We start from the raw sequence: 24200 nt of genomic DNA on the forward strand, positions 1-24200 counted from the left end.
AGACGCAGGAGGCACAACAGAAACGATGTGTGGAAAGGTTGGAGGCACTGGAAAACAACGCAAGGAGGAACAACCTGAGGATTCTTGGTCTTCCTGAAGGTGTGGAGGGAGCGGACGTCGGGGCATATGTGAGCACGATGCTGCACTCGTTAATGGGAGCGGAGGCCCCGGCGGGTCCGTTGGAGGTGGAGGGAGCATACCGAGTGATGGCGCGAGGACCGAGAGCAGGAGAAATTCCCAGAGCCATAGTGGTGAGATTCCTCCGTTTTAAGGATAGAGAAATGGTCCTTAGATGGGCGAAGAAAACTCGGAGCAGTAAATGGGAGAACGCGGTGATCCGCGTTTATCAAGACTGGAGTGCGGAGGTGGCGAGAAGGAGGGCGAGCTTTAATCGGGCCAAGGCGGTGCTTCATAAAAAGAAGATAAAATTTGGAATGCTGCAACCGGCAAGACTGTGGGTCACATATCGAGAGAGGCACCACTACTTTGAGACGGCGGATGAAGCGTGGACTTTTATTGTGGAAGAAAAACTGGAATGAGCGGGTTATTAAAAAGAACGTTCGAACAAAGTGGTGGGGCGAATGTGGGGGGCAAAGAGGGGTTTTATGTACTAATCCTGCGATGTGGTAACTTTTCTCTCTCCCACAGGTGGTGATGGGGGGAGGAGGGGAGGTGGAGGAGATGGGGCGTTGGCCATTGGGGGCGGGGCCAAGGGAGAAGCGCGGGCTTGGTTCCCGCGCTATGATAATCATGGCGGGAATAGAGAAGCAGGAAGGAGGGGGCGTCGCACGGTGCGTGCCGAGGTCACGGGGGGAAGCCGAGGTCAGCCAGAGTTTGCTGACTTCTGGGAGCAACATGGGGGGAGTAATTACGCTAGCGGGGGATCTAGCGGGGGGGGTGGGAGGGGGGAATTACTGGGTTGCTGCTGCTGGGGAGAGGGGGGAGCTGGTATGGGAGAGGATGGGCGGGGGGGGCACCGCCTGGGGGAGATACAGCTGCGTGGGAACCGGGTGAGGAGCTGGAAAAAGGTGATGGCTAATCGACAAGGGGGGGGGGGTAGGAAGCCCCCCAACTCGGCTGATCACGTGGAACGTGAGAGGGCTGAACGGGCCGATAAAGAGGGCACGGGTACTCGCACACCTTAAGAAACTTAAGGCAGATGTGGTTATGTTACAGGAAACGCACCTGAAACTGATAGACCAGGTTAGGCTACGCAAAGGATGGGTGGGGCAGGTGTTCCATTCGGGGCTAGATGCGAAAAACAGGGGGGTGGCTATATTAGTGGGGAAGCGGGTAATGTTCGAGGCAAAGACTATAGTGGCGGATAACGGGGGCAGATACGTGATGGTGAGTGGCAAACTACAGGGGGAGACGGTGGTTTTGGTAAACGTATATGCCCCGAACTGGGATGATGCCAACTTTATGAGGCGGATGCTAGGACGCATTCCGGACCTAGAGATGGGAAAGCTGATAATGGGGGGAGATTTTAATACGGTGTTGGAACCAGGGCTGGATAGGTCGAAGTCCAGGACTGGAAGGAGGCCGGCAGCAGCCAAGGTACTTAAAGATTTTATGGAGCAGATGGGAGGTGTAGACCCGTGGAGATTTAGCAGACCTAGGAGTAAGGAGTTCTCGTTTTTCTCCTATGTCCATAAAGTCTACTCGCGAATAGACTTTTTTGTGCTGGGTAGGGCATTGATCCCGAAGGTGAGGGGAACGGAGTATACGGCTATAGCCATTTCGGATCACGCTCCACACTGGGTAGACTTGGAGGTGGGGAGGAAACAGGAGGGCGCCCACCCTGGAGAATGGACATGGGACTAATGGCAGATGAGGGGGGGTGTCTAAGGGTGAGGGGGTGCATTGAAAAGTACTTGGAACTCAATGATAACGGGGAGGTCCAGGTGGGAGTGGTCTGGGAGGCGTTGAAGGCGGTGGTTAGAGGGGAGCTGATATCAATAAGGGCACATAAAGGGAACCAGGAGAGTAAGGAACGAGAGCGGTTGCTGCAAGAACTTTTGAGGGTGGACAGACAATATGCGGAAGCACCGGAGGAGGGACTGTACAGGGAAAGGCAAAGGCTACATGTAGAATTTGACTTGCTGACTACAGGCACTGCAGAGGCACAATGGAGGAAGGCACAGGGTGTACAGTACGAATACGGGGAGAAGGCGAGCAGGTTGCTGGCACACCAATTGAGGAAAAGGGGAGCAGCGAGGGAAATAGGGGGAGTGAGGGATGAGGAAGGAGAGATGGAGCGGGGAGCGGAGAGAGTGAATGGAGTGTTCAAGACATTTTATAAAAAATTAAATGAAGCTCAACCCCCGGATGGGAGGGAGAGAATGATGGGCTTCTTGGATCGGCTGGAATTTCCCAAGGTGGAAGAGCAGGAAAGGGTGGGACTGGGAGCACAGATCGAGGTAGAAGAAGTGGTGAAAGGAATTAGGAGCATGCAGGTGGGAAAGGCCCCGGGACCGGATGGATTCCCAGTCGAATTCTATAGAAAATATGTGGACTTGCTCGCCCCGGTAATGACGAGGACCTTTAATGAGGCAAAGGAAAGGGGACAACTGCCCCCGACTATGTCTGAAGCAACGATATCGCTTCTCTTAAAGAAGGAAAAGGACCCGCTACAATGCGGGTCCTATAGACCTATTTCCCTCCTAAATGTAGATGCCAAGGTCCTGGCCAAGGTAATGGCAATGAGAATAGAGGAATGTGTCCCGGGGGTGGTCCACGAGGACCAAACTGGGTTTGTGAAGGGGAGACAGCTGAACACGAATATACGGAGGTTGTTAGGGGTAATGATGATGGCCCCACCAGAGGGAGAAACGGAGATAGTAGTGGCGATGGATGCCGAGAAAGCATTTGATAGAGTGGAGTGGGATTATTTGTGGGAGGTGTTGAGGAGATTTGGTTTTGGAGAGGGGTATGTTAGATGGGTGCAGCTGTTGTATAGGGCCCCAGTGGCGAGCGTGGTCACGAATGGACGGGGATCTGCATATTTTCGGCTCCATAGAGGGACAAGGCAGGGATGCCCTCTGTCCCCATTATTGTTTGCACTGGCGATTGAGCCCCTGGCGATAGCGTTGAGGGGTTCCAAGAAGTGGAGGGGAGTACTTAGGGGAGGAGAAGAGCACCGGGTATCTTTGTATGCGGACGATTTGCTACTATACGTGGCGGACCCGGCGGAGGGGATGCCAGAAATAATGCGGATACTTGGGGAGTTTGGGGATTTTTCAGGGTATAAATTGAACATGGGGGAAAAGTGAGTTGTTTGTGGTGCATCCAGGGGAGCAGAGTAGAGAAATAGAGGACCTACCGTTGAGGAAGGTAACAAGGGACTTTCGTTACCTGGGGATCCAGATAGCTAAGAATTGGGGCACATTGCATAGGTTAAATTTAACGCGGTTGGTGGAACAGATGGAGGAGGATTTCAAGAGATGGGATATGGTATCCCTGTCAATGGCAGGGAGGGTGCAGGCGGTTAAGATGGTGGTCCTCCCGAGATTCCTCTTTGTGTTTCAGTGCCTCCCGGTGGTGATTACGAAGGCTTTTTTTAAAAGGATTGAAAAGAGCATCATGGGTTTTGTGTGGGCCGGGAAGACCCCGAGAGTGAGGAAGGGATTCTTACAGCGTAGCAGGGATAGGGGGGGCTGGCACTACCGAGCCTAAGTGAGTATTATTGGGCCGCTAATATTTCAATGGTGAGTAAGTGGATGGGAGAGGAGGAGGGAGCGGCGTGGAAGAGATTAGAGAGGGCGTCCTGTAGGGGGACTAGCCTACAGGCTATGGTGACAGCTCCATTGCCGTTCTCACCGAGGAACTACACCACAAGCCCGGTGGTGGTGGCTACACTGAAGATTTGGGGACAGTGGAGACGGCATAGGGGAAAGACTGGAGCCTTGGGGGGGTCCCCGATAAGAAACAACCATAGGTTTGCCCCGGGGGGAATGGATGGGGGATATGGAATGTGGCAAAGAGCAGGAATAACGCAACTGAAAGATCTGTTTGTGGATGGGAAGTTCGCGAGTCTGGGAGCGCTGACCGAGAAATATGGGTTGCCCCAAGGGAATGCATTCAGGTATATGCAACTGAGGGCTTTTGCGAGGCAACAGGTGAGGGAATTCCCGCAGCTCCCGACACAAGAGGTGCAGGACAGAGTGATCTCAAAGACATGGGTGGGGGATGGTAAGGTGTCAGATATATATAGGGAAATGAGGGACGAAGGGGAGACTATGGTAGATGAACTAAAAGGGAAATGGGAAGAAGAGCTGGGGGAGGAGATCGAGGAGGGGCTGTGGGCAGATGCCCTAAGCAGGGTAAACTCGTCGTCCTCGTGTGCCAGGCTAAGCCTGATTCAGTTTAAGGTATTACACAGGGCGCATATGACTGGAGCACGGCTCAGTAAATTTTTTGGGGTGGAGGATAGGTGTGCGAGGTGCTCGAGAAGCCCAGCGAATCATACCCATATGTTTTGGTCATGCCCGGCACTACAGGGGTTTTGGATGGGGGTGACAAAGGTGCTTTCAAAAGTAGTAGGAGTCCGGGTCGAACCAAGCTGGGGGTTGGCTATATTTGGGGTTGCACAAGAGCCGGGAGTGCAGGAGGCGAGAGAGGCCGATGTTTTGGCCTTTGCGTCCCTCGTAGCCCGGCGCAGGATATTGCTAATGTGGAAAGAAGCCAAGCCCCCGGGGGTGGAGACCTGGATAAATGACATGGCGGGGTTTATAAAGCTAGAGCGGATTAAGTTCGTCCTAAGGGGGTCGGCTCAAGGGTTCACCAGGCGGTGGCAACCGTTCGTCGAATACCTCGCAGAAAGATAGACGGAATGGGAAAAAGAAGCAGCAGCAGCCCAGGATCGGGGGGGGGGGGGGGGGGGGGGGAACCAGAAGGACTCTCAGGGTTGTTAATATATACTGTATAGTATGTATAGGTCGTTGCTACAGATAATTATATATTGGACTGTTAAATTATATTTTTGGAGAGTGTTACTTGTGACAAGGCAGTTGCCAATTAGGGCTAGTTTTCATTTTTGTTATTTATTATTTATTCATTTTTTGTTTATAAAATAGGTCATTGTTATTTGTGTTGTTATAATATTGTGTAAAGGATGCACAATGTACTGTGTTGGTTGACCAAAAATTTTCAATAAAATATTTAATAAAAAAAAAGAAGGAGATGGGTAGGTTTCTCGACTCTGAAGGGGTGCGGGAGGTGTGGGGTTGAGATGGAGGAACAGCCATGATCCTTTTGGATCACGGACCAGGCTCAAAGGGCCAAGTTGTCTCCTATCTCCAGTTGTCTAACGTAACTGCAACCTGACCAAAACCCACAAAGCTATCTCCTCCCTCCCCCAACCTCCTTTTCTCTCACAGGTCCAGAACGGAGTCGCGCTCATTCGTCCCCCAGGCCACCACGCGGAGAGGGACGTGGCTTGCGGATTCTGTTTCTTCAACAACGTGGCCCTGGCTGCTCGCTTCGCCCAGAACCTGGTCGGCCACAAAATAAAGTAAGACCCGGGGGATCTGAAAGTGCCTGACGTCCCCCCCTGCCTTCCCTGCGGAGTCTTGACGCCTTCGGCCTCAGATAGGAATCGCGTTACGAGCTCTTCTGTTTGCCCCCTCCCCACTCCCCAAGTTTCTCATTAACTTTTCTTCCTCTCCGCACCCCCCTCCCCATGCCAGTACTTGTAATGGGAAAAGCCTCTGTAAACATGTCACGCTGTAGTTACACATTCCCACCAGCACAGGCATTGCAACGTGCTGTTTACTGTCCTTCAGGCAGATGTAAAGGTTCCTGTGTCCAATGGCGACAGTGGCAACTTAGATTTCGGACGGAGAACACACAGTCTCAGGAGAAGGGGGGTAGGCCATTTTCAACCAAGATGAACATAGAACAGTACAGCACAGTGCAGGCCCTTCGGCCCACGATGTTGTGCCGACCATTTATCCCAATCTAAGATCAACTTAACCTACATCCCTTCAATTTACTGCTGTCCATGTGACTGTCCAAGAGTCGCTTAAATGTCCCTAATGACTCTGACTCCACCACCTCCGCTGGCAGTACATTCCACGCACCCACCACTCTCTGTGTAAAGAACCGACCTCTGACATCTCCCCTATATCCAAGGGCAGCACGGTAGCACAGTGGTTAGCACAATTGCTTCACAGCTCCAGGGTCCCAGGTTCGATCCCCAGCTTGGGTCACTGTCTGTGCGGAGTCTGCACGTCCTCCCCGTGTGTGCGTGGGTTTCCTCCGAGTGCTCCGGTTTCCTCCCACAGTCCAAAGATGTTCAGGTTAGGTGGATTGGCCGTGCTAAATTGCCCTTAGTGTTCAAAATTGCCCTTAGTGTTGGGTGGGGTTCCTGGGTTATGGGGATGTGGTAGAGGTGTGGACCTTGGGTGGGGTGCTCTTTCCAAGAGCCGGTGCAGACTTGATGGGCCGAATGCCCCCCTTCTGCACTGTAAATTCTATGATTCAAAATTCTATGATTCCTCCAATCACCTTAAAATTATGTCCCCTCGTGACAGCCATTTCCACCCTGGGGAAATGTCTCTGGCTATCCACTCTATCCATGCCTCTCATCACCTTGTACACCTCTATCAAGTCACCTCTCTGCCTTCTTCGCTCCAGTGGGAAAAGCCCGAGCTCCCTCAACCTTTTTTCATAAGACATGCCCTCCAGTCCAGGCAGCATCCTGGTAAATCTCCTCTGTACCCTCTCCAAAGCATCCACATCCTTCCTATAATGATGCGACCAGAACTGGACACAATATTCCAAGTGTGGTCTAACCAGGGTTTTATAAAGCTGCAACAAAACCTCACGGCTCTTAAACTCAATCCCCCTGTTCATGAAAGCCAACACACCATACGCCTTCTTAACAGCCCTATCAACCTGGGTGGCAACTTTGAGGGATCTATGTACGTTGTTATGTGCCAGGGTTTAGAGTTCACCTGACCCACAACTTTTAATAGATTGTGGTATGGGGAGCACACGGCCCACTCTACAGGTGTGGGACAGCAGAGATCGAAAGTATTTTTTTAAAGCAAAACAATGTTTATTCTATGAACTCAAGTTCACCTTTTTAAACCATACAGTGAACAGCTTAGCAACCATTAATTCAAATACAACCCCCAAAGAATACAACATTAAGTAAACCTTAAACTTTCCTTTTAACATCCATAAGACTTTAAAAAAAACTTTTCACAGAAGCACATCAGGTTTAAATTCACGACTGAGAACAGTTATCACTCTGAATTCACCAAATGATCACGAGATAGTCTTTATATGGCAGAGAGATCAATATTACACACTCTGTGGCTGACTGCAGCTCCAACACTGAAACGAAACCCAAAAAACACAGACACAGCCAAGCTTTTTCTCAAAGTGAAACTAAAAGCTGACAGACAGCCCAGCTCCACCCACATGCTGACATCACTGCAGTAATAAACACCCATTTCTTAAAGGTACTCTCACATGACAACGTGGACCCCAAGATCCCTCTGTCCCTCCACACTTCCAAGAATCCTGCCTTTAACCCTGTATACAGCATTCAAATTCGACCTTCCAAAATGAACCACTTCACATTTATCAAGGTTGAACTCCACCTGCCACTTCTCAGCCCAGATCTGCATCCTGTCAATGTCCTGTTGTAACCTGCAACAGCCCTCAACACAATCTACAACTCCACAAACCTTTGTGTCATCGGCAAACTTACCAGCCCACCCTTCCACTTCCTCATCCAAGTTATTTACAAAAACCACAAAGAGCAGGGGTCCCAGAACCGAGGAAAAGGTTTGTCTCAGATTGGCAGGGTCTGCAGTATTTTGCTTTTATCATTATGAGGATGAATTTCTTTCACTCTTTTTATAAAAATAAAAAAAATTTAGAGTACCCAATTCATTTTTTCCTATTGAGGGGCAATTTAGCCGTGGCCAATCCACCTACCCTGCACATCTTTGGGTTGTGGGAGCGAAACCCACGCAGACACGGGGAGAATGTGCAAACTCCACACGGACAGTGACCCAGAACCGGAATTCGAACCTGGGACCTCGGCGCCGTGAGGCAGCAGTGCTAACCCACTGCGCCACCCGTGCCGCCCCATTTCTTTCACTCTTGAGGGTTGTGTTGTAACCCCAATGGAGGTCCCGGGATCAGACAAATACCATTTCCCATGGCCTCCCCGGAATATGAACTTCCCCTTGAAGGGGAAGGGGCTTCCCCTCTACGAGGAGAGGACCAGCTGTATAAAGAGCCCCCCCCCCCCCCGGCTTAGCTGCAGATCAGGTCGGGGAAGGCGACCGAAAGGGGAGTGGGGGGGGGGCATTGGAATTGTATTGAAACAAACCTTGTTCGTAATTTGTACCGTCGCCCGTGTTCGACGTGTGGCGGATTGAACAGGTTGTGAATCTTCAATCTCCTGCCGCGGAGGATGCATAGGTACATCCAAGCTTGAGATCAATAGATTTTCGGACACTTGAGGGAATGGAGGGCAAAATGGAGAGGTTTTCTGGTGGTGGAGGGAAGGATTTGTGGCATTGAGCGGGGGGGGGGGGGGGGGTTTGTAGCATTTGGGAGCGGGATGGCTGGAATTTTGTTTTTGTTCACAGTGTCGCTGGCCGGGCCCAGCATTTAATCCCCATCCCTAATTGCCCATCAAGAAGGGGGTGGGTGAGCCGCCATCTTGAACCGCTGCAGTCCCTGTTTGGTGTAGGTACAACCACAGTGCTGTTAGGGAGGGTCTTCCAGGGGTTTGACCCAGTGGCAGTGAAGGAACGGACGATATATCTCCAAGTCGGGAGGGTGTGTGTGTGTGTGTGTGTGTGTGTGTGTGGGTGGGGAGACAGTAACGTGGGGGGGGGGGGGGAGTTGGAATCTGGTTGGGAACATCATTGTCCACTCTCTTGCCTCTCAGGGTGCTGATTCTCGACTGGGACGTCCACCACGGAAACGGAACACAGCACATGTTCGAAGATGACCCAAGGTAATGGACACGCTCGAGGTAACAAGAGTTGAAACACCGCCAACCCACACAGCCCTCTCAGGCATTTCCCGTCATGAGCTTTATGGATCGGGTGAGGGCTTCCCTGGTTGAGTAGCCCCACAAGGTGGATGGGCTGATGGGGAGGGGAGAGGGTGGTGCAGATGAAACCGTCAGTACCGGAGTGTGAGGCTTGCATGATCAAAATGAGTGTGGGGTTGGAGTTCGTCTGTGCATCTGACAGAGTAACCGCGTCCCTCGTTTAAATTGCCAATTTGTCTTTTAACGGGGTCCCCGCACCTCAGGAAAGATATACTGGCCTTGGAGGGGGTCACTGAGAGACTAAATGCACTGATCAGTGTCGTGGTTTTCTATTCTAGGGCCCGTACCTCGGGGAGGGTATCGTGGCCTTGGAGGGGGTCACTGAGAGATTAATTGCACTGATCAGTGTCGCGGTTCTCTCTTCTAGGGCCCGTACCTTTAAGATCATAGCTTGGCCTTGGAGGGGGTCACTGAGAGACTAATTGCACTGATCAGTGTCGTGGTTTTCTATTCTCGGGCCCATACCTCGGGGAGGATATCTTGGCCTTGGAGGGGGTCACTGAGATTTTAATTGCACCGATGAGAGTAACTATTTTCAATTCTGGGGCCTTGAACCTCAGGAAGGATATATTGGCCTTGAGGGGGTCACTGAGAGACTAATAGCGCCGATGAGAGTAACTGTTTTAAACTCTGGGGCCCTGCACTTCACGGTGGATATATTTGCCTTGGAGAGGGCTCACTTCAGAGACCGGTTGTGCAGCTGGGAGTAACTTTTCAGTTCTGGGGCCCTGCACCTCGGAGGATATGTCGGCCTTGGAGAGAGTGTAGCACAGATTAGCCAGACTGTTCCCAGGACTGAAAGGGTTAAATTCCAAGGGCAGGTCACACAGACCAGGCTTTTATTCCCTCAAATGTCAGAGGATTGAGGGGCTTTAAGATGATGAAAGGATCCGATAGGGCTGATAGAGAGGAATTGTTTCCTCTGGTGGGGTGGGGGATCGAGAACAAGAGGGGCAGAACCTTAAAATTAAAAAAAAAATTAGAGTACCCCCTTTTATTCCAATTAAGGGGCAATGTAACGTGGCCAATCTATCTACCCGGCACATCTTTGGGTTGTGGGGGTGAGACCCACGCAGACGTGGGGAGAATGTGCAAACTCCACACGGACAGTGACCCGGGGCCGGGATCGAACCTGGGACCTTGGCGCCGTGAGGCAGCAGTGCTAACCACAGCGTGGCAGGGCCGCCCCGAGGCCAGAACCTTAAAATGAGAGCTCGGTCATTCTGGGAAGGGGTGCGGGACATCAGGAAACACCATACAAAGCGGACCAGTGAGGAGCCCCAGGCCAGAATAATGGACTCGCGGTACAGGCCAGCATGGTCTGAGTGAATGGCGGGGGGGGGGGGACGGTCCCCGAGGGGGCTGAGTGGTCCGTCCTTGACCCTGCGCTCCTCCCTTCCAGCGTCCTCTACATCTCTATCCACCGTTATGACAATGGCTCGTTCTTCCCCAACACGGAAGACGCTGACTACACCAAGGTGGGCATCGACGCTGGCGAGGGGTTCAACGTCAACATCCCGTGGAACGGAAGCAAGATGGGCGACGCGGAATACATGACCGCCTTTCACCGGTTGGTCATGCCCATCTCCTATCAGGTAATGCTCACCGGCACAGTGCCCAGCCCCCTCACTATCCACACACCCACCTTCTGGATTGGGGGTAGCGATGGCTAAATTGCAAACGCGGTTGTGTGGCAGGTTGGGGGGCGGGGGGGGGGGTTGAGGTTTTTATTCTTTCATGGCTTTCGTAGAGACTTTTGTTGCCCGCCCCTTGAACTCAGCATCTCGCGACGGCCATTGCAGAGGGGGGACAGCGAAGAGCCGACTGCATTGCTGTGGGGAGGGCGGGGCGTGCCGGATTGGGGGATGGGGGGGGGTCTGGAATCACATATCGGCCAGACCAGGGGGGGGGGGGGGCGTAAACACGGCAGATTTCCATTTTCCCCCAAGGGCAGCACGGTGGTGTATTGGTTAGCACTGCTGCCTCACGGCGCCGAGGTCCCAGGTTCGATCCCGGCTCTGGGTCACTGGCCGTGGGGAGTTTGCACATTCTCCCCGTGTCTGCGTGGGTTTCGCCCCCACAACCCAGAGATGTGCAGGGTAGGTGGATTGGCCACGCTAAATCGCCCCTTAATTGGAAAAAAATGAATTGGGTACTCTAAATTTATTAAAAAAGAAAAGAAAAAAAAACGATTTCCTTTTCCCCAAAGGACATGAGTGAAACAGATGGAATTGCTATTTCTTTTGAATGACAATCGATGGTCGCTGTCACAGTCACCTTGACTGAGATGAGCGTCATCATTCCAGATTTTTGTTCATTGAATTTAAATTCCACCAGCTGCCGTAGTTCGTAAGTTCATACGATATAGGAGCAGGATTAGGCCATTCGGCCCATCGACTCTGCTCCGCCATTCGATCATGGCTGATCCCATCCTGGCCTCAACTCCACCGGCCTGCCCGTTCCCCATAACCCTTCAACCCATTACCAATTGAAAATGTGTCTCACTCCACCTTGAATTGACTCACTGTCCCAGCATCCACCGCACGCTGGGGTAGCAAACTCCACAGACTCACGACCCTTGGGAGAAGTAGTTTCTCCTCATCTCTGTTTTAAATTTGTGACCTTTCGTTCTGGAATGCCCCACAAGAGGAAGCATCTGTTCCATGTCTACTTTATCCAAACCTTTTATCATCTCGTATACCTCAATTTGATCTCCCCGCATTCTTCGAAACTCTTGAGTATAGGCCTAAACTGTTCAATCACTTCTCGTACTGTTATGGGCCAGGGTTGCGAGAACCCCAAAGTGTAGCATTGAGTTCACCTGACCCACAACTTTTAATAGATTGTGCTGTGGGGAGCACACGGCCCACTCTACAGGTGTGGTACAGCAGAAATGGAAAAGTATTTTTTGAAGCAAAACAATGTTTATTCTATAAACTCAAGTTAACCTTTTTAAAACACATAGTGAACAACTTAGCAACCATTAATTCAAATACAACCCCCAAAGAATACAACACTAAGTAATCCTTTAAGCTTCCCTTTTAACATCCATACGACTTAAAACACCTTTTACCAGTCATCAGGTTTACATTCCCTGCTGAGAACATTTATAATTCTGAATTCACCAAATGATCAAGAGATAGTCTTTTCATGGCAGAGAGATCAACAGTACACCTGCTCTGTCTGGCTTCAGCTCCAACACTGAAAACAAAACTAAAACACATCCCGCAGCAAACAGCCTAAAACAAAAGTAAAAAGTGGACAGACGGCCCAGCTCCACCCACTCTCTGACATCACTGCAGCAGTAAACACCCATTTCTTAAAGGTACTCTCACTACAGATATTTATATACACACCCATTTATAAACACCCATTTCTTAAAGGTACCCTCACTACAGATATTTATATACATACACATTTATAAACACCCATTTCTTAAAGGTACTCTCATGACAATACAACACGCCTCTCATCTCTGGAATCAATCCAGTGAACCTTCTCTGAACTGCCTCCAATGTCACTACATCTTTCCTCAAATAAGGGGGCCAAAACTGTGCACAATACTCCGGTATGGTCTCACCAATGCCTTGTACAGTTGCAACTACACCTCCTTATCTTTATGCTCTATTCCTTTAACTCTCTGTTTGCGTGGGTTTCGCCCTCGTAACCCAAAGATGTGCAGGGTAGGTGGATTGGCTGGGCTAAATTTCCCCTTAATTGGAAAAAATGAATTGGGTACTCTAAATTTATAAAGAAAAGAAAGAACCCCTCCTCCATATCCTCTCCCAACTCTTCCTCCCACTTTGCTTTGATCCCTTCCAGTGATGCCTTCTCTTCCTCCAAAATAGCTCCGTCAACCGCCGACACTACCCCCTTCTCCAGTCCCTCTGTCGTCAGCACCTCCACCAGCAATGTGGAGGCCGGTTCTACCGGGAAGCTCTGTATCTCCTTTCTGGCAAAATCTCAAACCTGCATGTATTTAAACATTTCCCCCTGCTCCAGCCCATACTTCGCTTCCAGCTCCTTCAGCCCTGCAAACCGACCCCTAAGAAACAAATCTTTTAGTGTCTTAATCCCCTTCTCCTCCCATCTCTGAAAATTTCCATCCCACCTCCCTGGCTCAAATCTGTGGTTCCCCCGAATCGGCATTTCCCTTGACCCTGCCCCCAACCCGAAGTGTTGGCAAAACTGCCTCCAAATTCTCAATGAAGCTATTATTACCGGACTCCCTGAGTATTTCCCCGGGGCCGTCGGGAGCGACGCTGTTGCTAGCGCCTTCAATCCCGACCCCCTACACAAACTCTCCTCCATTCTGACCCACTGGGAATCACCTCTCTGACCCAGCTCCGCACCTTCTTCACATTCGCCGCCCAGTAGTAATACATCAGGTTCGGAAGACCCAAACCCCCTGCCTGCCTTCCTCTCTGGAGCAGCAACTTATTAATTCTGGCCACCTTTCCTCCTCGTATGAATGAGGAAATCATCCCTTCAATCTCTCTAAAAAATGCCTTTTGCCGGAAAATCGGCAGGCATTGGAAAATAAACAGAAATCTCGGCAACACCTTCATTTGAACCGCCTGTACCCGCCCGCCAGTGACAGAGGGAGACCGTCCCACCTTGCCAGATCAGCTTTCACTCTCCCCACCAAACTAGAAATGTTGTACCTACGGAGCCCCCCCGCCCACTCCCGGGCAAACTGCACCCCCAGGTACCTAAAGTGAGTCCCTGCCCTACATAATGGCCCCCCCCACCCATGGGCAGAGACACCACAAAATATTCACTCTTGTCCAGATTTAATTTGTACCCCGAGAAAGACCCAAGCCCCCGAAGCAGCTCCAGTATTCCCCCTATTGACACACCCGGTTCCGACACCCGGTAACAACAAGTCATTGGTGTACAAGGACACCCTCTGCTCTATTCACACCCGCCCACCGTACTATCCCTTTCCATACCCCTGAACTTCTTAACACGATGGCCAATGGCTCAATCGCGATTGCAAACCGCTGGGGGGACAATAGGACACCCTGCCTAGTCCCACGGTGGAGAGTAAAGTATTCCGAGCTGATGTTATTTGTGCAGGCACTCGCCCTCATACTGTAGCTTTACCCAGTCCACAAATCGCGATTCAATCCCAAACCGCTCCAGGGGCTGGTTTAGCACACTGGGCTAAATCGCTGGCTTTTAAAGCAGACCAAGGCGGGCCAGCAGCACGGTTCGATTCCCGTACCGGCCTCCCCGAACAGGCGCCGGAATGTGGCGACTAGGGGCTTTTCACAGTAACTTCATTGAAGCCTACTCGTGACAATAAGCAATTTTCATCCAACTGCCATCAAGTGCCCCCATTCTACCCGGTCAAACGCTTTCTCGGCGCCCAACGCCACAACCACCTCTGTTTCATTCTCCTCCACCAGTGCCCTATCCACGTTCAATACCCTCCTAATGTTCGAAAAGAGCTGTCTCCCTCTCACAAACCCCGTCTGATCTTCACCTCTCGCCTTCGGGAGGCACTCCTCCAGCCTGCCTGCCAGTACCTGTAGAAACTTTTGCTATGAATATTCTGCGCTAGTTTTCTTTCGTAATTTACCTGAGCTTTTTTTATTACTTTTGTAGTATCCCTTTGTTTATGTTTGAAGGTTTCCCAACCTTCCAGCCGGCCACTGGCCTTTGCAATATGATGCACCTTAGTTTTGGTCTCTATGTTGTCCTTGACCTCATTGTTTAGCTATGGGTGTTTGTTTCCCCTCTTCCCATCTTTCTTCCTCACTGGGAGATATTTTAGTTGTGAGGAATTGAGTATCTCCTTAAACAACTGCCGCTGCCCATCAGCTGTCCTGCCTTTTCGCCTTCCTGCCCAGTCTCTACGGGCCCAATCTGTCCTCAAGCCTGTGTCATTTCCTTTGTTCAATTCCAGAACGCTCGTGTGGGACTGCACTTTCTCCCCCCCAAACTGAATCTGGAATTCTACCATACTACGGTCACTACTCCCTCGTGGATCCTGAACTGCGAGGCCATTAATGAATCCCTCCTCATTACAGAATACCAAATCCACAGTGGCCTCCTTCCTGGTTGGTTCCCGAACATACTATTCCAAAATGATCTCCAACACATTCAATGAACTCTGCCTCCAGGCTACCCTAGCCAATTTGATTCTTCCAGTTGTTGTGCATATTAAAATCACCCATGATTATTGCCGTACCTTTCTTGCAAGCCCCCAGTATTTCCTGGTTTATACTGTGCCGCACTGTTTGGGGACCTATAGATTACTCCTACCAGGGACTTCTACCCTTTGCTATTCCTTATTTCTACCCTGATTGCACACCTTGATCCCCAGTTCATATGTGTTTCCCATTAGAGCACTGATCCCATTCCTCACCAGCAGGGGTTTGAACCCGGGTTCTCCCCCACACCACCACCACCACCCGCCCCCTCCGGAGCAATTAGCCTAGACCTCTGGGTTACCAGTCCAGTGACGTTATCACAAGGCCCCTGTCGCCGCCTAGTATAACCGGTAGCGCCGCAACAGGCAGGAGGTTGGAACTGCAGCATCAGGGGCCGTTCAGAGGAGGTTCGCGGGGCCAATTCCTGGGACGGGGCGTGGGGGAGGGGGTTTGTCCGATTGATGAAAGGGTTGAGCAGGTCGGGGCCTTTGTACCCATCGGGGTTTTGAAGAACAAGAGGCGAACTTATTTCACTGTCAGATTCTGTGGGGCTGGGGGTTTGACAGGGTGGATGCTGAGAGGGTGTTCCCCCACTACAAGGGGTGGGGATCTAGAACTGGGTGGGGGGGGGAGTCACAGCTTGAGAATAAGGGGGTCTCCCATTGGAGACGGAGATGAGGAGCAAATTCTTCTCTCGAGAGGGGTCAGCCTGTGCCCCGCCCCCAGACAGCAGCGGAGGCTGCGGCTGATTAGTCAAGGTCGAGTGAGGCAGATTTCTGATCGATGAGGGGGGGGAATGCTACCCGAGACCGGCAGGAAAGTGGAATTGAGGCCCCGATCGAGATCGGACACGACCTTATCGAATTTCATTAGGGGGAGCAGCATCGAGGGGCTAAATGGCCTCCTATTTCTTAGCGGTGGCAGAGAGCTAATCGCAGTGAACACAGCTACATTGCCAGATAACAGCAGAGGAACACGGGGGCGGCAGTTTGCGGGCATGGTCTCAGGGTAAGTTGGGTGGGAAGGGGGTGGGGAGGCCATTTTGGAACGAGAGGCCTGAGAAACATCATCGCTCTGAGAGTCACGTGCACTCGGGATTTTCCACGCAAGAGACTGCAAGCTTTGCAGTCGAGGCGGAGATTTTTGGACACTGAGAGAATCGAGGGATAGGAGGGAGGGGGGGAACAGGAATCGAGTTGGAAGATCACCCACCACAGTATGGAATGGTGGGGGACGGGAAGGGGATTGGGGGGCAAGGCCGAGGGGACCAAATGCCTGTGAACTTATCTCTCTCTCTCTCTCTCTCCCTCTCTCTTTGTCTCCAGTTTCAACCAGACTTAGTGCTGGTCTCGGCTGGATTTGATGCGGCTCAAGGTGATCCGCTGGGTGGCTGTAAAGTGAGCCCTGAATGCTACGCTCACCTCACACACATGCTGCTGGGCCTGGCAGGGGGCAGGGTCGTCATGGCACTCGAGGTACGTGAAGCTTCCCTGTATATCCTGTAGCGGAGGGCCATTTCATTATCCAACATGACTGAGTCAGTATTTACAGGGGGTGTTCCCGGGGAGTGTGTCAGTATTTACAGGGGGTCCCCGGTGAGTGTGTCAGTATTTACAGGGGTCCCCGGGGAGTGTGTCAGTATTTACAGGGGGTCCCCGGGGAGTGTGTCTGTATTTACAGGGAGTGTTCTCAGGGAGTGTGTCAGTATTTACAGGGGGTTCCCGGGGAGTGTGTCAGTATTTACAGGGAGTGTTCTCAGGGAGTGTGTCAGTATTTACAGGGGGTCCCCGGGGAGTGTGTCAGTATTTACAGGGAGTCCCCGGGGAGTGTCAGTATTTACAGGGGGTCCCCGGGGTGTGTGTCAGTATTTCCAGGGGGTCCCGGGGGAGTGTGTCAGTATTTACAGGGGGGTTCCCCGGGGAGTGTGTCAGTATTTACAGGGGGTGTTCCCGGGGAGTGTGTCAGTATTTACAGGGGGTGTTCCCGGGGAGTGTGTCAGTATTTACAGGGGGTCCCGGGGAGTGTGTCAGTATTTACAGGGTGTTCCCGGGGAGTGTGTCAGTATTTACAGGGGGCCCCCGGGGAGTGTGTCAGTATTTATAGGGGGGTTCCCCGGGGAGTATGTCAGTATTTACAGGGGTGTCCCCCGGGAGTGTGTCAGTATTTACATGGAGTGTTCTCAGGGAGTGTGTCAGTATTTACAGGGGGTCCCCGGGGAGTGTGTCAGTATTTACAGGGAGTGTTCTCAGGGAGTGTGACAGTATTTAATGGGGGTCCCCGGGGAGTGTGTCAGTATTTACAGGGAGTGTTCTCAGGGAGTGTGTCAGTATTTACAGGGGGTCCCCGGGGAGTGTGTCAGTATTTATAGGGGGTGTTCCCGGGGAGTGTGTCAGTATTTCCAGGGGGTTCCCGGGGAGTGTGTCAGTATTTACAGGGAGTCCCCGGGGAGTGTCAGTATTTACAGGGGGTCCCCTGGGAGTGTGTCAGTATTTCCAGGGGGACCCGTGGGAGTGTGTCAGTATTTACAGGGGGGTTCCCCGGGGAGTGTGTCAGTATTTACAGGGGGTGTTCCCGGGGAGTAATTCAGTATTTACAGGGGGTGTCCCGGGGAGTGTGTCAGTATTTACAGGGGGTCCCGGGGAGTGTGTCAGTATTTACAGGGTGTTCCCGGGGAGTGTGTCAGTATTTACAGGGGGCCCCCGGGGAGTGTGTCAGTATTTATAGGGAGGTTCCCCGGGGAGTATGTCAGTATTTACAGGGGGGTCCCCCGGGAGTGTGTCAGTATTTACAGGGGGTGTTCCCGGGGAGTGTGTCAGTATTTACAGGGGGTGTTCCCGGGGAGTGTGTCAGTATTTACATGGGGTCCCGGGGAGTGTGTCAGTATTTACAGGGTGTTCCCGGGGAGTGTGTCAGTATTTACAGGGGGCCCCCGGGGAGTGTGTCAGTATTTATAGGGGGGTTCCCCGGGGAGTATGTCAGTATTTACAGGGGGGTCCCCCGGGAGTGTGTCAGTATTTACAGGGGGTCCCGGGGGAGTGTGTCAGTATTTACAGGGAGTGTTCTCAGGGAGTGTGTCAGTATTTACAGGAGGTCCCCCGGGAGTGTGTCAGTATTTGCAGGGGGGTTCCCCGGGGAGTGTGTCAGTATTTACAGGGAGTGTTCTCAGGGAGTGTGTCAGTATTTACAGGGGGTCCCCGGGGAGTGTGTCAGTATTTGCAGGGGGGTTCCCCGGGGAGTGTGTCAGTATTTACAGGGGGTCCCCGGGGAGTGTGTCAGTATTTACAGGGAGTGTTCTCAGGGAGTGTGTCAGTATTTACAGGGGGTCCCCGGGGAGTGTGTCAGTATTTACAGGGAGTGTTCTCAGGGAGTGTGTCAGTATTTACAGGGGGTCCCCGGGGAGTGTGTCAGTATTTACAGGGGGTTCCCGAGGAGTGTGACAGTATTTACAGGGGGTGTTCCCGGGGAGTGTGTCAGTATTTCCAGGGGGTCCCCGGGGAGTGTGTCAGTATTTACAGGGGGTCCCCGGGGAGTGTGTCAGTATTTACAAGGGGTCCCCGGGGAGTGTGACAGTATTTACAGGGGGTGTTCCCGGGGAGTGTGTCAGTATTTACAGGAATAGCTGAGATGCTGCTTCGTTGAACTCTTACTTAACCCCTCTCTCTCTGCCCCACAGGGCGGTTACAATCTAACTGCAATCTCCGAGTCTATGGCCATGTGCACTCGGACCTTACTGGGCGACACCCCACCCTATCTCCAGCCGGGAGAACCGCTCCTTGTCAGTGCAGCCGAGACCATCAGCAACGTGGTCTCAGTCCATCACAAGTTCTGGCCCTGCCTTCGACTCCTGGGTGAGTGCCAGCCCTCTCCATACCGTCCACCCCACCGTATCTGTTATTGGTAATCGATTGCTGATCGTTTTTTCCACTATCCTTTGAGCAGCGAGCTCAGATTGCAGCCGCTCGCTGTTTGAATGAGCGTCCTCTTTCCCTGCCGCACCTCGCCCCAGTTCCTCGGCCAATTGTCTTTAATCTCACTCCCTTGGTATCGAGCTGACCCCTCCCCAAGAGGAACAGGTTCTCCCAATCTGTGTACTCTCTATCCTTCTCAGTTTTGACGTCAGTTAAATGTCGCCTTAACCTTCTGTGCCTTTCGGAATGCAATCCCAGTTTCTCCAGTCTCCCTTCTTGCTGAAGTCTTCTGGTAAATCCCACCTCCCTGCGCAGGTGGAGGATAGCAGAGGCAGACTGGTACTTAACCACAAAAAGGTCAGCGAAGCTGTTTCTTGTATTGACCAAATGACCACACAACCAGTACGTTAGTTCAAAAGACAGTTTATTATTAAACACAAGACATCTCTCAGTGCAGTGATACAGGCGGCTCCGTATTAAACCACACCTATCAACCTTTACTCAACTGCTGGGTGACCGGCTCTGTGCGGGTAGATAAGGCCTTTATCCCCACGTGTGTCGGCTGGAAGTCGTCAGGTTCGTCTCGGCTGCGGCTCTTCTCTCTCAGGTAGCAATCGCGGTGGTGAACTTGGCTGGTCGTCATGCTGCGATTGGTGTGGGCACAGGCCGATCCCAAAAGAGACACATCCCTCGTGGCACAGGGCCTCTTCTCCTCCTTTTTCGCGCCCTTCTGGGCGGTCCCAACTCGGGATCCAATGGATCGATAGGGTCTCGATCACCCTAATCGATTCTGGCCAATTCGGGGCGGGTACCTCGATGGCTGGACGGGTCCTAGTTACCATTGTCCCAAGTACGTGTGCCCTTCCAAATAAGGGGACGCGGCGCCGGGGAGTCTGCTACTGTTACTATTCCTTAACTTTGGTCTATTGTCCTGGGGAAATCGGTGATTGGCCTTTAACAGGTGCAAGTTTCAGTCCGGTCTGGTTTTCCTTTGCTCAATACACAGGGGTTGTGTACTGTCTGTGGCCCAACAACCACAATTCCCATTACCCTTTGCGGGCGGCCATTTTAGATGGCCACAGTGCAGACTCCATGGGCCGAACAGCCACCTTCTGCACTGTCGGAATTCCATGGTTCTCTCGACATGGCTGTGAAAGACGTCCTTTGCCGGCGATGCGAGATGAGCGGGAACCTTCCTCGACATCCTGAGGCCTGCATTTGCGTTTACTCCCTCCACCCACCGACGCACAGCGGCAGCCGTGAGCACCGTCTACCAGATGCACGGCAGCCACTCGCCAAGGCTCCTTCGACAAGCGCCGCCCAAACCCGCCACCTCTACCCCCGAGAAGGACGAGGGCAGCAGACGCCACGGGGAGCACCCACCGCCTGCACGTCCACCCCCCCCCCCCCCCCCCCCCCCCCCCCACCCTTCATACACCATCCCGAGTTGTCGCTGGGTCATATTCCCTCCCTAACACCACCGTGGCTGTACCTACACCACACGGGGACTGCAGCGGGTTCAAGATGGCGGCTCACCCACCACCTTCTCAAGGGGGCAATTAAGGTTGGGCGGTCAATGCTGAGCATGCAGCCAGCGACGCCCCCCCCCCCCCCCCCCCCATCCCTCTGAAAGAATAAACAGAAGGAGGGGAAAAGAATCACCGAACGCCAGGCCGCTTGGGCCTTGCCGGCCTTTTGGGATCATTCTGTGCGCGATTGCAGTGACGGCGCTTCAGGTCAAGCGAAAGATGAGGAGTTGTGGAGCGCTTTGGGGCCCGAGGGGCCACAGAAAGGCAAGCCCGTCTGCAGCACGCACGCGGCGGAGTGCTGTTCTTCTTCGTGGGGCTGCAACCTTTGCTGGTTTGTACCTTTTTTTCTCATTTCCACCCACAGCTCCAGAGCTGGAACTTCAAAAAACGTCCAAGGGTCGGACATGGGCCCAGCAGCCAACTTCCTCCCCGGGTATGTACAATTAATGGGCACCCCCGAGTATGGCCGGGTTCAGCGTGCCCTGCCAGAATGTAGAGAATGACCTTCAGCAAGCGCGCTGGTGATGAATGGGGGGATTTCAGAGGTATCGTGTTCCCGGTGTTTGATGCGGTAAGGGTTAAAGGCCTGCGTTCGTGTGTTCGACTGCTGCAGTCATGTTTTTTAAAATCCTGGCTTGAAAGGAAAATCAAACTAGGGGCCGGTGGTGCAATTAAACCATCACAAAAGGCTTGAATTGCTGTGCTTCTGAATGATTCCCTGCGGAGTTAGTTAGATTTTAGCTTGGTACGGTGATGCCGTTGCTGGGTGGGGCTATGGCATCAGGCGCGTCTTGCAGAAAGCAGGTCAGTGCAGTTCTGAGCTGAATGAAGCTGTGACCAGAGGTGAAGCAGTTTTGCGCTCACTGTAGTTCAGTTAAAAGAGATTGACAGTCCCTAAAGCAGCGCAGACTTGTCTGAGGACAGGGTGGGGGGGGTGCTGAAACAAGCTGAGAAACAGATGCTGAAAACATGCAGCCAGAGTTTCTGCATGGGTCTGACAGGAGTCCGATCTTATCTTTAAAGCAATATCAAAGGATCATTCTTTCTCCAAGAGCATCTCTAAAGCAAGTATTCCTGAGTGTCAGTGGTTTAACAGTGGATTGAGAGCAGAGATTTTTTTTTCTTTGTTGTTTGAGTGGGAATAAAGATAGCAGTTAAGGGTATGGTATTCACTGTATTGAGTAGCGTTGCTTAAGGGGTAATTGCAAGCACTTTTCTGGTGTGATGTTAAAGATATTTTACTACTGTGTTCCTAATGTTTGTTTTAAGATACCATATCCCTGATTTAGTGAAATCCCTCCTGGAATTAGGGGTGACACTGGCACAGTGGTTAGCACCGCAGCCTCACAGTGCCACGATCCCAGGTTCAATTCCTACCTTGGCTCTTTATCTGTGCAGAGTTTGTACTTTCTCCCCGTGTCTGCGTGGGTTTCCTCCGGGGGCTCCGGCTTCCCCCCACAGTCCAAAGATGTGCCGGTTAGGAGGATTGGCCACAATAAAATTGCCCCTTAGCGTCAAGGGGTTAGGTGGGGTTACGGGGGAGTGGGCTTAGGTCGGGTGCTCTTTCGGAAGGTCGGTGGGCCGAATGGCTTCCTTTTGCACTGTTGGGATCCTATGATTCTCTGAGGTGTCCTTTCCTCACAGTCTTACAAAATTAAAATAAAATATTGGGGTTCCTGCCAAGTACCCGAGCCACTGTTGGGATCTGGTCCGCGATGGCAATAGCGCTTCAATCTGCTAAAGACTCCACTGCCGCATGTCCCCATTGTATGTTTCCCATGTCAACATTCACAATGGGAACCACCTATGTAAACCTGTCACGCTGAAATTGCGCCACCAGTGGAGACGCTGTGAAATGGCGGCTTTAAGTGGTTGGGAGGAATTTGTCGCGGGCATTTCGAATGTCTCGTTTTTCACGCGGATTTTGTCTGTGCCGACTGGTCCACGTGTGCACCTCTGCTCACTCGACCCAGCTGACTGACCCCTCCCGCTCCATCTGAAGGCCGCACCTGATCTTGCCTGCCTCTGTACGCGCACCACCGCGGCAGGCGGAGGGGCGCGTCTTCCAAACAAGAGTAGTTTATACAGTAGCGCAGGGAGGGTCGATGTGGCTCAGAGGCTAGAATGCTCGCTTCTGAGTGAGAGGTGCGTCCAAGCCTCCAAACCAGAGACCCCTGGGCAATAATTGGATCCCGTGCCAGGACTTGTGTCTGCCTCCTGCCTCCCAATACCCAGAATCTCAGCGGCCTCTCTTTATAAGTACTCAGGGTGCCGCACGAAGCAATGCATTTTACATGTGTGTCTAAGCAATCTAACTGACATACCATTAACAACAAACACCAGATCCAAGCCCAACACTGAAAGTGCCCTATGGAGGGAGTGCTGCACTGCCAGCAAAGCTGTCTGTTGGACAGCGCATTTAGTGGACACCCAGTGGGCCCCCTGAAGCCCCATGTCCACCATTGGAAGAATATTGGAGGGGGGGGGTGTTGTCCGGGACAATATTGGCCCATCAACCAATGTCACATCAAACTGGTTGGCATGGCGGGGGTGCATGTGGGATCTTGCTGTGCGTAGTTGCAGCCTTTCCTGGTGATTGGCCTTCAAAGGCCCAAAATTGGCGTTTTAGGATCTTCCCAAGGTTGAGAAAGACATCGCAGAACTCGGAGTCTTTTTTGAAATCGCTTTAGAGCACCCAATTTATTTTTTCCAGTTAAGGGGCAATTTAGCGAGGCCAATCCACCTACCCTGCATATCGTTGGGTTGTGGGGGTGAAACCCACGCAGACACGGGGAGAATGTGCAAACTCCACACGGACAGTGACCCAGGGCCGGGATCGAACCCGGGGCCTCAGCGCCACAGGCAGCAGTGCTAACCGCAGCGCCACCGTGCCACCCTGCGGAACCCTGAGCCGCCCATAAGCACATAAACAAGTGTTGTTGCCGCCCACTTCAAATCGCCCTCTTTCCTCGTGCCCACAGCTCCCGCTCCGGAAACCCGCGTTCAGGTTTCGCAAAGCCGGAGAACGTCAATGTGGCTGCAGCAGCAGGGTAAGTGTGTTCACGAACGGCCAGCCCCGGCTGACTGTCGCTGAGTATCGTTAACCATGTTCTGTACACCCATATCAACACTTAGAAAGGGAGCTGCCTATGTAAACCAGTCACGGTGCAAACACACCTACTTCCAGTGGATGGCGCTATTCTGTGTCCACGAGAAAAGTTACCTTTTAAAAAAATGTTTTTATTGGAAGTTATTTGCATGTTATACACTAGAAAAGCAGTAAGGGTAACTGTGCCAATTACAGTGTACGTGTCAATTTCGTCTGTGTTGAATTCCCCCCCACCCCCACCCCACCACTCACTGTTTCAGGGTCTTTTCCCAAGTCCACAATGGATGGTTATTCGTAATTCACAAGTGAGCGATGCTCTCCCAATTCCCCCCCGGCGTGCGATTGGAGAAGCCCCCCCCCCCTTGACAAATACATGAATAGGATGGGAATAGAGGGATACGGATCCAGGAA

The 24200-nt window shown here is 52.2% G+C and overlaps 1 protein-coding gene across 2 annotated transcripts in view; it reads left to right on the forward strand.

Moving 5' to 3' along the window:
- The window catches only part of hdac6 (histone deacetylase 6), a 249740-nt gene that overhangs the window by 178600 nt on the left and 46940 nt on the right, over positions 1 to 24200 (forward strand). For both annotated transcript variants that reach the window (XM_072487920.1, XM_072487921.1), the window contains exons 19-25: positions 5379 to 5512; positions 8918 to 8986; positions 10488 to 10680; positions 16569 to 16718; positions 18917 to 19091; positions 21045 to 21113; positions 23662 to 23730. In XM_072487920.1, coding sequence (XP_072344021.1) covers positions 5379 to 5512; positions 8918 to 8986; positions 10488 to 10680; positions 16569 to 16718; positions 18917 to 19091; positions 21045 to 21113; positions 23662 to 23730 — 859 coding nt within the window. The remainder of the gene's footprint in view (positions 1 to 5378; positions 5513 to 8917; positions 8987 to 10487; positions 10681 to 16568; positions 16719 to 18916; positions 19092 to 21044; positions 21114 to 23661; positions 23731 to 24200) is intronic.

The sequence above is a fragment of the Scyliorhinus torazame genome, chromosome 22 (genome assembly GCF_047496885.1).
Source record: "Scyliorhinus torazame isolate Kashiwa2021f chromosome 22, sScyTor2.1, whole genome shotgun sequence".
Lineage (NCBI taxonomy): Eukaryota > Metazoa > Chordata > Chondrichthyes > Carcharhiniformes > Scyliorhinidae > Scyliorhinus > Scyliorhinus torazame.